Genomic DNA, 13,184 nt, shown 5'->3' on the forward strand with positions numbered 1-13,184 from the left:
ATATTTTCATATTTTAATTAATTTGGTTTTGAAATTAAATAAATATTTTAGTTTTATGCATTAATTAAGTTTTAGTTGGAATTTAATATTTTAATATTTTTAATTCATTTTATTTTCATTTCATTGAATAAAATAATATTTTATTATTTTTAAATATATAATTTTATATACATATCCAATCAAAATATATAAAAACTTAATAAAAATAAGTATAATGGAAAGCCAAAGTAAAATTTAAATATCAAATTTTATACATAAAAGATAATTGTTAAAATTTGTTTTTTTAAGAGATAAAAATAAATAATTTTATATTTAAATTTTAGGTATTGACTTGAATAAAATTTAGATTGTTGAGATCAACTTGGAGCTGTAGTATTATATACACACACGCGATATATATGATATATGATTCTAGATAGAGTATAAATGATAAAATACTGTATAAATTCAAACCACATACATAGTCAAACCAATTAGGATGAATACCGCCTTCCACAAGTATTAATTAGCCGACTCTAGATATAACCTTACGCAAAACAAAATTATTGCAAACCACAAATTCAAAGGACTAAAATGAGTTATTATAATTATGGCTGCTAAATTGGTATTGATTATGTTCTATATAAATTCCTGCAGTGATATATCATATATACCAACATTCAAGTTCAATGGCGGCCTCCATATTCCACAACAATGTTATTCTCACATTCATATTTATTTTCCCATTTTTCAACCCAACCTTTGCAGGATTTGCTGTAAGTTCTTTTCCTAAAAACCCTAAAGCTTTATGTTGCATATTGTGGGAATCCATTCTAAGGATAATTTCTTTTGTTAGAACTCAGAAGATTTTCAAAACAGTTAAAATGGTTTTCACTTTCAAAATGGACAATATCTCCTAATACTAATATTTATAAGATGTTTATTGTTTGCAGTGGAACTCAGTTGCCAAAGAGCCCAAGTCTTCACAAAACTGGGTGAACCATGGTGGGGACTTATATAACCGAAGATATGCGGAGAAGGAGACCATGATCAGCCCTGAAACAGTCTCCAATTTGCGTTTGAAATGGGAATTCATTGCAGGCAAAGACATAACCGCGACGCCAGCGATTTTCAATGGAACCCTTTATTTTCCGAGCTGGAACGGGAACATATATGCTATTAAAGCCTGTGATGGGTCCCTTGTTTGGGAGAAAAACTTGGATGAGTTAACTGGGCTTAATGCCACTGGTTTTATCGTGAATGTTAACTGGACAGTTGCAAGAGCAACGCCAACAATTGCAGATGATTTGCTCATCATTGGAATCTCTGGCCGTGCCATTGTTATTGCTGTCGAAAGATTAACTGGCGAGCTTGTTTGGTCAACCCAGCTTGATAACCATCCCGCTGTATCATCACTATGTCTGGAACTTACTATAAAGGGTTAGTTTGTTTTGTTCCCATTTTCATTTTTCTTTCAAATATTCATATTCAATTTTTGTGTTGTATGCATGTCTTGATATAAGTTCAAAGATATTATTTTTCAAAAACCTCTAAATTCAAAGAAAAAAAATTCCTAAAAACTATCCAATGGGGATCGTGGAACAAAGTTGGGGGCTTAGTAAAAAATTTAAAATAATATATATCGAATACCCATGTTAAAAGAGATAAAGAATAGATTAAAAAAGCATACATTTACATCTAAGAAATCTTGCAGGCATTTTTACGTAGGGACATCTTCAGAAGAAGAAGGCGCAAGCATAGAGCAATGCTGCATATTCCGCGGTAGCTTTGCCAAATTAGATGTCCGGTCCGGCAAAGTCCTATGGCAAACCTTTACTTTACCTGATAATTTCGGTCAAAAGGGGGAATATGCAGGAGCAGCCATTTGGGGAAGTAGTCCATCCATCGATACAACTCGAAACCATATCTATGTTAGCACCGGGAACCTATATTCAGCCCCTCTTCGAATACGCCAATGTCAAGAAGCTGAGAATAATCAAACTGTGCCGACTAGTCCAGACAAGTGTATTGAGCCCGAAAACCACTCAAATTCAATCTTAGCTTTTGATTTGGAAACTGGTGCAATCAAATGGTATCGTCAGCTAGGGGGATATGATCTTTGGTTCTTAGCCTGCAATAACCTTTCCACCCTGAATTGTCCTCCTGGTCCCAACCCTGATGCCGATTTTGGAGAGGCCCCGATGATGCTAAGTATCGATGGCAATGGAACTAAGCAAGATATTGTCATTGCTGTTCAAAAAAGTGGATTTGCTTGGGCTCTAAATAGAGATAATGGTGACCTTATTTGGTCTACTGTAAGTTTTACTTCATTGTGTCCTTTTCTATCCATTGTTTTCCTTTAAAACCTTCACTTTGGATGTATAGGAGGTCGGACCTGGTGGTCCAGGAGGAGGAGGCACTTGGGGTGCGGCTACGGATAAGAAGAGGGTCTACACCAACTTAGCCAACTCGCTATTCATGAATTTTACTTTAATACCGTCCCAAACAAATACGAATGCTAGTGGATGGGTGGCAATGGATGCTAAAAGCGATGAAATCCTATGGTCGACAGCAGATCCGAGCAATTCCAGAGTTAGTGGTCCTGTCACCATAGCAAATGGTGTACTTTTTGCTGGTTCAACAGATAAACAAGGACCTATATATGCCATTGATGCTAAAAATGGGAGAATTTTGTGGTCATATGAGACTGGTGCAACTGTTTATGGTGGAATGTCAGTGAGCAATGGATGCATTTATGTTGGTAATGGATATAAGGTCAATATAGGGGCTTTTATTCCAACTTATTCTGCTGGAACCTCACTTTTTGCCTTTTGTTTGACCTAAAAGCTTTAATAGGTATAATGGGCCCTATTTTAGTCATAACTAGTTTGTTTCACTTTTAAATTATATGAAGATAATGATGTTTATTCATGTAAAATTGGCTTAACCAATACATTACAATTTAAATTATACTATTTTCTCATCTTAATATTTATATTTTTTAAGATCATTGGTATCTAATTTTTTTTCTAAGTTAGTACCTCCATTAGTCCAATTGTTAGTCAAATTGTGTATATTTAAAAAAAAAATTAAACACTTAATCCATAAATTATTACCTAAATTATACTCTTTTTTTCAAGTTGAGACCTGAACTTTTTTTAGCATAAGCAGATGTGTTGATGGGCCGAGCCGGGATAGATTCAGGTCAGGCTTAAGTATAATATTAACACACTTTATACTTATCACTATAGGAGAATAGACTTTTAGCGGCGTTTTTTTTTGGCCTTTAGTGGCGTTTTTAAGCGCCGCTAGAACTATTAGCGGCGTTTTCACAAGCGCCGCAAAAAACGCCGCTAAAGGTCATGGCTTTAACGGTGCTTTTCTCACAAACGCCGCTAAAAATCATAAACTTTAAAAAAAATATTTTATTTTAATTAAATAATATTTATTTTTATGTTAAATATTATATTATGTTTAATTTTTGAAATTTGAACTTTAAACTATATACTTTTAAGGATAAATAAAAAATATTAATTAAATTAAATTTTCCATTAAAATTTAAACTTCAAAACTAAATATAAAAATTAATGAATTTAAATTTAATACATAAACATTGATTCAATATGTAATTTAATACCTAAAAAAAAAACACACACACACACAGACACACAAAGTATTACAATTTCTAAAATAAAATTCATCCTGATGAGAATATAATGTCAAATCATCATCACCTCTCATTGCAATGCCTGCATATATAACTTAGTGAAGTACTTTGATCTTGATCTTGGTTAAGACTTGTTCCAGCAATAAAGAGAATTACTTGTTACAACACAAGTGTTGTAGCCACCACATGCAACTTCTTCTGAATATGGCAATGTATTGATCATGGATGGCATGGTTGCATTCTTGGCCTCCCCAAATCCCTAAATATTTTCATTAAGATAACATCACTCAAAAATGCCATATGACTAGAAACATTAGGTGGTGTTAAAACTGACAGGTTTAGAACTTACAAGATTAGCTACCACTTTATCCCCAAACACAAACAAAGACCTAGTTTCTGCAATACCTAGACAAATTAAGATCTGAAAACAAAAGTTTGGAATATGTCCAGTAATAAGGTCATAAAAATTGATTGACCATAAGAGAAATCATTTCAAATTACCATCAATGCATGCTGAATGCAACAAGCCAGCTGCAACTCTTTTGACCTAATGCAGGGATAAATAATGAAGCCAAAGGTCCACAGTTAGCAGAAAGAAATTGACACATCCACCGCAATTTTAGTTACACCAGTAAAAAGTTCAAAGTTACAGGTAGAGATTACCCTGATACCCTCTAATTTCTTTATAAGCCTTGGTGTATATTCACTGAAAAATTATAAATATATAAACTTAAAAATCTTTACTGTGAGAAAACAGAAAGCTCAAGATGAAATGAAAATAGAAACTCATAATAAAAAATAAACGAAGAACAGAAAAAATAATCTGATTTCTAAAAGGAAGAGTAAAACAAACAAATATGAAAGTGAAAGAAGGGAAAGGAGAAAATAAAACAAACAGTACACTATCTGTAGGCAGAAGGAAAAAAAAAATATAGCTTTGTGCATGTCAAACACTAATAAAAGTTGGCATTCCTAGGAGACATCAAATAGGTGATTCCCGATCTAAAATGTCTAAGTAGGCCTTGGCAATAACAACCATTTCCAGTCTATTTTTATGCTTTTTGTCTTTGACATGCCTACTTAATCAGATCCTTTCCTTCCCGTTCTAAAATAGCTGAAGGCTCTCTTATATCAGCCAATAATCAAGTAAACATAAAATGTAACCTGTCGCTTGTTAAAAAACCAAAAATGCTCGACTCAAGGCCATGACCAAGTCTTCCAGATGCAACTGCTCCCCAACTTAAAGCCTCACCTCCATCTGGTGAAGTACATAGAAAAGGAAATACAGACATTACATCCAAGCATACATATCAAAAGCATATCCAAAATAGTACTGCAAGAAAATATAATCCATATCTTGTGAAGCATTTCCAGTTTCATACCAGTAACAACAACTGTGTGCTCTGAACCCAAAGCAGCCAATTTAATTGTAAGCCCGCTCAAGCATTCCACATTGGTTGGCTTATGAACTGCTTTCGCAGCCTCTGTATGTACAATATGCCATTCATCCCAAACAAGTGAGAATATGCTGATTACACAATAAAGCTAATAATAAGAAAACAAAGCATTGGAAAATAGGCAACTTAATAATTTAATAAAAAGAGACTTGTCACTTTTATAAAAATATAGCCTTTATTTTAAATACCAACGGTTTGAAATTATTTTCCAATTTATAAAAATGAGCAACATTAATTATCAAGCAATTCCAACCAAAGCAGTTCATCCTGCATACCAAAGCCCGAGTTACTACTTTATCTTATGTAAGTGTTATTTCACAATATCAGTCATTTGCAATCAATCTTAAAAACATGGCTTGGTTATGCAATTGTTAGACAGCATCCTGGTAAAAAAAAAAAACATTGATTAGCAATCAATCATTATTGAAGAGAAAACAAAAGTGAAAATCATGTGATTAGCAATCAAACATTGTTACATCAGCATGTTTTAGGATATCAAAAATGCATCAAACAGATAAGCCAATTATGTACTCATACATCATTTTGTTCATGTTTAAGCATGCATATGTTTGTTGGTAGAACATGAAGCATACAGGTTTAAGGAACTAGAAGAGCTTGGGATAGTTTTCAGCGAGGATGAGAAAGAAGTTTGAAAACAGAGAATATAAGAAGACTCTTCAATACTGAAGAAAAGTAAAGAAGTAAAAAGCACCTGAAGCTGTAGTGCCTCAGAACGACAGCTGTGGAAATAATTTGGCAGATTCAAATGAGAACAGTTTATTTTACACCGCTAATTAGAATGAGAGATCTGAACAATTACCTTAACAGAAATGATAGCATGATAAAGAAGGGGAAGAAGATTACGGTGACTAAACGAGGATGAAACACGGATCTCCTCCCGAACCAATTCTAACTGTTCATTATTCTGAATGAGAACTTTCTTCATTGCATAAGTTCCATCATCTGCAAATGCAACCCAAGTAAGTTCATTCCAAAACCAAATTAATTTTCCCTTTGATCTGATAAATACACAAATACCAAAATAACACGATAAAATCTGGCAGATGGCATAGGAGTGAACCAGATAGTAGATATGTACCTTGAGGTTGATGTTGAGATTGGTATTGGTATTGATTATGGTGATGAAGTTGAACAAGTAGTGGATTATTATTATTATCGTTTCCAATAACGTGAGTTAGGGCTTGAATCATGGCGTTGGTGTCTTGTTGAGACCTAGCCGTGTAGAACTGATGGGGTGCTTCCTCTTTCTCTTCCGATTCATGATCAGACGGCGGCAATGGCCTCTTCCCTTGTCTTAGATCCACCTTAGGAATCTTTCACGATTCTCCCTCTGCTTTACCTGTTAATTTCTCTCTCTCTCGCTCGCTATGTATATATATATCATGCAAAATCGAAACAGCAGAAAAGCAATGATTATATATATGTAGTTTTTCTCGGCATAACTCAAAGCAATAAACATGGAAATGATTTGAAAAAATTGATTAAATCGATAAGAAAATAAAGGGGAAAGAAGGAACAAATATTTACAGACAAAAGATTAACACAAGGAGATGCCAAGAGCGGAGAAAGGTTCTGCTTAAGACTAAGTGTGAACAAAGGGATGAAGATAGCTGAAAATGCTGAAAGCCTATCTACACTGCCATCTCTTCTATCTCAGAGTCTAACTGGAAACCAAATCTGCTGGAGAGTTTCTTGATTGAAAAGTGCAACGGAGGGGTTTCAGAGCGGGGAAATTTGGGAATAAAACCGCGCTTTTTATTTTAAGTGAAATGATTTTTTTGTGGCGTTTTTATTACAAATTATTTCATTTTAAATAAGATGATGCCGTTTTTAACTGCTAAAAATTATTAGTTAAATAAAATGATACCGCTTTCTGTTAAAAGTTTTTTTTATTTTATCTGCTAAAAATTATTAGTTAAATAATTTTATAAAATATTTATTATTACTATTTTTTATAAATTAGTTTTTATAAATAAAAAAATTAAGTACTCTGAAAATAAATATCGTGTATTTTAATAAGAAAACAAATAATTAAATGGCTGTAATTAATTATTAAGTTAAAATTATTCAATGTAAGTAATAAATCTCTCACATATCAAATTTCTATTAAAGATTGAGACGTTAATCATGATTTTATATTATTCTTTTCCGATCTAATCTCCATTTCATTAGAGATATTTCTTCCTAACTTAAATATAACTATTTTGCTAGAATTTGATGCGGAATGATTTTAGTTTTTGTATTTCATTTTTATTTGTTATAATCTAGTCCTATCCAAAATAGATAGTTACCTATCCGTATCAATCTGTTACTTTTTTTTATTTATTTATCAATTTTTTAAATCTAATATTTAAATGAATCAAATGGTTTAGATTAAATATTTTTAAATATAAAAGTATTAATTGATTGTAAAAAATTTTATCATTTAACAAATCTTAAGTAAACCTTAAATCCTAAACCATTTAATATATATAAAGTTTATCTATTATCTCTTAAATAATTTAAACTATAATCATAATTTTAATATATTAAAATTAATATTATCTTTTTTACAATTATATAATAAATTATTTAATATATAAATTAAAAAAATACTAATTAATCTAAACCCTAAATCCCTAACTTTTGACCCCTAAACCTTAAATCATAAAACATAAACCCTAAACCTTAAACCCCAACCCCTCTAAAACTTAAACCCTAACCCTTAACCCATAACCCATAATCCCTAAACCCATAATCCATATAAACCTTAAATAGTAACTCATAAACATTAAACTCTTAACCATATACCATAAACCATAAACTACAATGATAATTAATTCAATATTTTAAAATTAATACTATCTCTTTTACAATTATATAAGAAAATATTTAACATATAAATTAAAAAATAATTAGTCATATAAAATGATGTTATATCAATAATTGTGTTCATAATTTATGCTTTTGGGATTTAACCCATTGCACACTAAACCATTGTTCATGTATACTTTTGGGATTTTACCCATTTTGATATATATATATTTTTAAAATAATAATTTATATTTATCTTATTTAGATTTATATTATAAAAAAAATCTAAGATACACAAGTTAAGTAGTTTACCATATTTACCTCAAACCCCAAACTCCAAACTCTAGGCCCTAAACACTAACCCATAACCCATAAACTAAATTATTTTTTTGCGGCGTTTTTTCAAAAGCGCCGCTAAAACCTCGATTAATAGTGGCGTTTTTTCAAAAAGCGCCGCTAAAAACTGAGCAATAGCGGCGTTTTTCCAAAAGCGCCGCTAAAAACTGAGCACTAGCGACGTTTTTTAAAAAGCGCAGCTAAAAGCTGGATCTATAGCGGCGTTTTTTCAAAAGCGCCGCTATTGTTTAGTTTTTAGCGGCGTTTTGACTAAAAACGCCACTATTGCTCTATTTTTAGCGGCGTTTGGATCAAAAACGCCGCTATTGCTCAGTTTTTTGCGACATTTTAATGCAAACGCCGCTAATGTATAATATTTGTGGCGTTTTTTCTCCAAACGCCACTAAAAATGCCGCTAAAGCCCTATTTTCCTGTAGTGTATCCAAACTTGGTTCGACTTGAAATATGAGACTAAAATTTTTCCCAAGTCCACCCATATTTGTGAATGGTTAATCCAAGCTCATTTTAGGACTACCCATATTAATTTTTAATTTAATATTTAATAATTTTATTCATTTTTATTTATTTATTAAAATTTTATATATAGTCATCTTGACCTTTTTTTAGGCTTAACTCGCAAATTGGTACCTAAATTACACATTTTTTTCCCATCTTGGTACCTAAACTATTTTTGGTCATAAGTGGTACCTAGATTACTTTTTTTTTTCTGAAGTTGGTACCTCTATTAGTTAAACCATTAAGCCTATTTGAAAAAAATGTTTAACCCATAAATTGGTATCTAAAGTATGCATTTTCCCATTTTGGTACCTAAAAATTTTTTTTGTTACAAGTGGCCTAAACTACTTTTTTTTCCCTAATTTGGTACTTCTGTTAGTTCAATGGTTAGTTGAACTATAAAGTCTATTTTTATATAAAAAAGGTAACCAATTAAAAATTGACATAGGGTAAAAAAGACTATTATTTTCTCTTATATATATATTTTCTTTCTTTAGAACAGGACCAATGGTAGAATTGTTCATGTAACACCCCTAAACTCAGTTCGACCCAAGGAACCTGATATAGGAATATCAAAATTGGTGCCAAAGTGATTTTGGCAAATCACTAATATATTTGAACATTAAAAAATAATAAATTTTTATAATTTATATTTTAGTCTCTATTGCTTGGAACATACTTGATCTTCCTAATTACATGCCATTCTATTCAAAATATTGAAACATACCCTTTTGGCACTTGGAGATGTGATGAGATGAATGCTCACAACCTCGATTACAACTCTTCAAAATCACTGTACCTAATCTGCGCATGGAAAACAAAACGTACGCTGAGTAAAAACTCAGTGGTATTTCTATAATCTGAATATTTAAAAAACAATATAATATAATAATAGGCACAATTAAATTTATAAGGACATATTAATGTCTAGTATCATATCATAACTAACATTTTTCATTTATTAAACAATATCCTAATTCACACAATTGCTATATAAATGATTATTCACATATCAACCATATTTATTCGTCAATGGCATTAGTCATGTAATACTCAATTCATGAATACATCATTTCATACCATACTCAATTCATGAATATATAACTCAAATATTCTATATGTTGTCAACATATTTCACATTCTATTTTCAATTCACTATATCACTTCCATTTCTCATATCATTTCATTTCAATATCAATTGTAAGACTTTATTATTCATTTACCCCTATTAACAAGACTCGGACTTGGACGGATACACGGATCCAACCAAAACACACCAGTTTGACACTCAATGCCTCATCGGATAATTCGAAGTAATAGATTGACACCCAGCGGCCAAGCCGAAGTAAGTTGGTACCCAGTACCTTATCGAATTTATCCGAAGTAATAATTTGACACCCAGTGTCTCATCGACTCGTAGTCGAAGTATCTCTGAACTCTTCCAATCCTATGGCATGTCAACTATGTCTGACTCAGCCCGATACAGTTAATAGGGTTTCCGTTTCACTTTTCAGACACAACCAATATTCAGTATTTCATTGTCACAAAATTCACATTTCAATATCAATCAATAATTTCATCAATCACAAATTCATATAATCTCATTTCAATATCAAGATAATAATAAACAACACTCACCTTAATTACTTACCATACACATTAATTTAAAATACAACAAATAAAAATTTTTAAATTTGGATTATAGAAATTCAAACCATAATTCTCGAGCTACTCCTCGTTAATCTTGTATTTCCCTTTCTTAGTCGAGGTCTCTGGCACAACGTTAGCACTTTGAGTTTCAACCTCAAACTCTAAATTTCTCCTTTCTTTTTCTTCTTTCTTTCCCCTGTTTCGTTCCCCGATTCTGTTCTTTTTTTTTTCTTTTTCTTTTATGTTTTCTTTTTATTATTATATTATATTATAATATATATTTTACTTCTACAATAAGAAATACATGTATTATTATATACATATGATTATTATTTTTACACATGTATTTCGCCATTACTACACATTTGTCATAATTTGATTTAATTAATTAATTAATTATTTTATACTTTAATTATAGTATAATATAATATAATATAATAATATTTTCTTAAATAATAAGTAAGTATATATAATTATTACAAATATATGTATAATATTGTTACACATGTAATTTACTATTACCATACAATTGTAAATTTTATGGTTTATTTGCTTAATTAGTCCCTTTATTTTTCTCTATTTTATTAATAAGCCTTCACACTTTATTCTATTTAATCCTTAGACCTAATTAACCTTAATTTAAACAAATTCACCTAACCAAAACCTAATTAACTACACTACTAATCATCGTAAATATTTTTAATAAATATTTACGAATTTGTTTTTCGAAATGGAGGCCCAAAAATACACTTTCTGATACTCATGACTATCGGGTCGTTATGGTTCAAGCTATTAGTTCTTAGTTTGATTAGTTCTTCTAGTTCAATCGCATAAATAATTAAAATTTACAAAAAAAATCAACAAAAAATAAAGAAATCTGATTCTATTATTTTTTAGCTTGGTTCAACCAACCTATATTGGTTTGCAAGTCTATCAATTCAACACTTATCTCCAGTTTGGTTTTGAAAACACTGATTTTAATCAATGAAATAACTTTTTCGATATCTCCTGGTTGAACAAGCATGTGATGAAGTTTGAAAACAGAATTAATTGTCAGCATCTTGACCTGAGAAGAATGAGTTTCGAGCATTACTAGTATTGCAATACATTATAAAAGAAGAAAAAAAATAGAGAAATAGAAAAAATAAAGCGAGAGAAACAATGTAAAAAAAAAAAGAGGTAAATAAATATTTTTAAGTTTACATGACAAATTAGTATTGGTTGGAATTTGTAACACCCCCGACTTGACTTAGGATTTTTTGCTAAGTCGGCTTCTCTCAGAAATTTAATTATGACATTTATTTTTGTGGCGTTTTTAAAACAATTGAGGTTTTCAAGAAAAGATTTATCAAAACTTTAGGTATTTTGTAAAGCAGCAAAAAAATTTAAAATAATAGTTTTCTAAACCAAATAATATGCAAATATCAGAGTAATAATTAAGTAACATGCTTAATAAGCTAATCAATCTCAAACCTAAGATATAAAAGTAAGAATAATTAATATTACAAGTCTAAAAGATTAAAATGATTAAGGAAAACTTTAATGAAACTTTTAAAATAAAAGCAATATAAGTATCTAATCTAAGGTCCCTCGGATGCAATTCCAAGTCCTAGTTCTCTGCGCTACATGAGAGGTAAGAAAAAGGGGGAATGAGCTTATGACAGCCAGTGTGAGTCTAATTTTTAAATCGGTATATATAATTACACAAACAGTAAAACATTCAATTCATGACATATAACAAATTAAGCATAATATAAGAAATATTTAATAAATCCATGCATGTACAGGATATACTAATGATGTGATGCAATTATAATTTTAATTTCTCACCCATCCATCCTGTTCGTCCTTGAGCATTGCTCGACACTCCAAAATACATATCAATAACTAACTATCTCGGATTTCCCGACGAAGATGGCCATTCACTTGTCATCTGTGACGATGACTTTTACTATAATAACTTACCATCTCAATTGTCCGGTTTTGATGGCTTTTTAAACTATCATCTTGGTTTAATTCAGTTTTGAAGACATTGCCGCCTACTTCGTGTAGTATTATTTTTGGGTCTGGACTTAAATTGCCTCTATCTCATATGGAACTTCTTCGTCTTCCATACCTATTTTTATATAACTATGCACATATACTTAGCATATTATGCTATTTATCATCAATCGGTGCTACATTTGATATCTTTAAACTTATCATATAACAACATGTGTTCATGAATTCATTCACGTCAAATTCACTTAAGTAATTAATTTATGTGAATTAAAACAATATTACATATACAACATACTCATGCGATTTAACATATTTAGTTTGTCTAACACATACATAAGTAGGGTTTGCATTTACAAAGGTCGCGCATATAGGGTGGCACATATAGACTCGCACCTAAGGGCTTACAAAAAGGGTTTGCATAAGTAGGGTTCGCACGAGTAAGGTTCACACTTAGGGGTTCGCATATACAGAGTTTGTACATAGGGTTCACACAAGTACTTCGCACATAAGGGCTCACAAACTTACTAATGCTAGGGTTCACATATTAATCTATATGGTTCACATATATAGACACATAGGTTCACATGTAACAACATGAAGGGTTCACATATTAATCACCTAGGGTTCAGATGTATATATATAGGGTTTGCATAACTAATCATTTAGGTTCACATAGTAGTACATGGAGAGTTCGCATGTATAAACACATAGAGTTCGTATGATTTTCATGTAGGGTTCACGAAGATATAAATTAGGAGTTCACA

The 13,184-nt window shown here is 31.0% G+C and overlaps 1 protein-coding gene and 1 pseudogene across 6 annotated transcripts; one reads left to right on the forward strand and one right to left on the reverse strand.

Moving 5' to 3' along the window:
- The first annotated feature begins 578 nt into the window (after positions 1–578).
- On the forward strand, positions 579–2,949 carry LOC107959811 (polyvinylalcohol dehydrogenase-like; annotated as a pseudogene).
- A 560-nt stretch (positions 2,950–3,509) lies between these two features.
- Positions 3,510–6,888, reverse strand: LOC107944917 (ultraviolet-B receptor UVR8). Of its 6 annotated transcripts, none has more exons than XM_041114277.1 (9): positions 6,652–6,886; positions 6,203–6,489; positions 5,968–6,066; positions 5,029–5,130; positions 4,811–4,904; positions 4,310–4,352; positions 4,148–4,193; positions 3,996–4,042; positions 3,512–3,905 (listed from the first exon to the last, which is right to left on the reverse strand). In XM_041114277.1, the coding sequence occupies exons 2-9, from the start codon at positions 6,312–6,314 to the stop codon at positions 3,771–3,773; spliced, it is 678 nt and encodes a 225-aa protein (XP_040970211.1). In that variant the 5' UTR covers positions 6,315–6,489; positions 6,652–6,886; the 3' UTR covers positions 3,512–3,770. The 6 variants fall into 6 exon arrangements, with proteins under 6 accessions (XP_040970213.1, XP_040970211.1, XP_040970212.1 ...); XM_041114278.1 differs by having other exon boundaries at positions 3,515–3,905; positions 6,656–6,887; XM_041114276.1 differs by having other exon boundaries at positions 3,524–3,905; positions 3,996–4,051; positions 6,656–6,888.
- Positions 6,889–13,184: the final 6,296 nt, after the last annotated feature.

Source organism: Gossypium hirsutum, chromosome A05 (assembly GCF_007990345.1).
Source record: "Gossypium hirsutum isolate 1008001.06 chromosome A05, Gossypium_hirsutum_v2.1, whole genome shotgun sequence".
Taxonomy (NCBI): domain Eukaryota; kingdom Viridiplantae; phylum Streptophyta; class Magnoliopsida; order Malvales; family Malvaceae; genus Gossypium; species Gossypium hirsutum.

Bases quoted from the DNA above. Each gene is read 5' to 3' on its own strand.
- LOC107944917 (XM_041114276.1), bottom strand. From the start codon at position 6,314: ATGATTCAAGCCCTAACTCACGTTATTGGAAACGATAATAATAATAAT. The intron at 4,905-5,028 runs GTATGAAACTGG...GTACTTCACCAG, and splicing joins GCACACAGTTGTTGTTACTG to ATGGAGGTGAGGCTTTAAGT. The intron at 4,194-4,309 runs GTAATCTCTACC...TCCCTGCATTAG, and splicing joins AGAAATTAGAGGGTATCAGG to GTCAAAAGAGTTGCAGCTGG.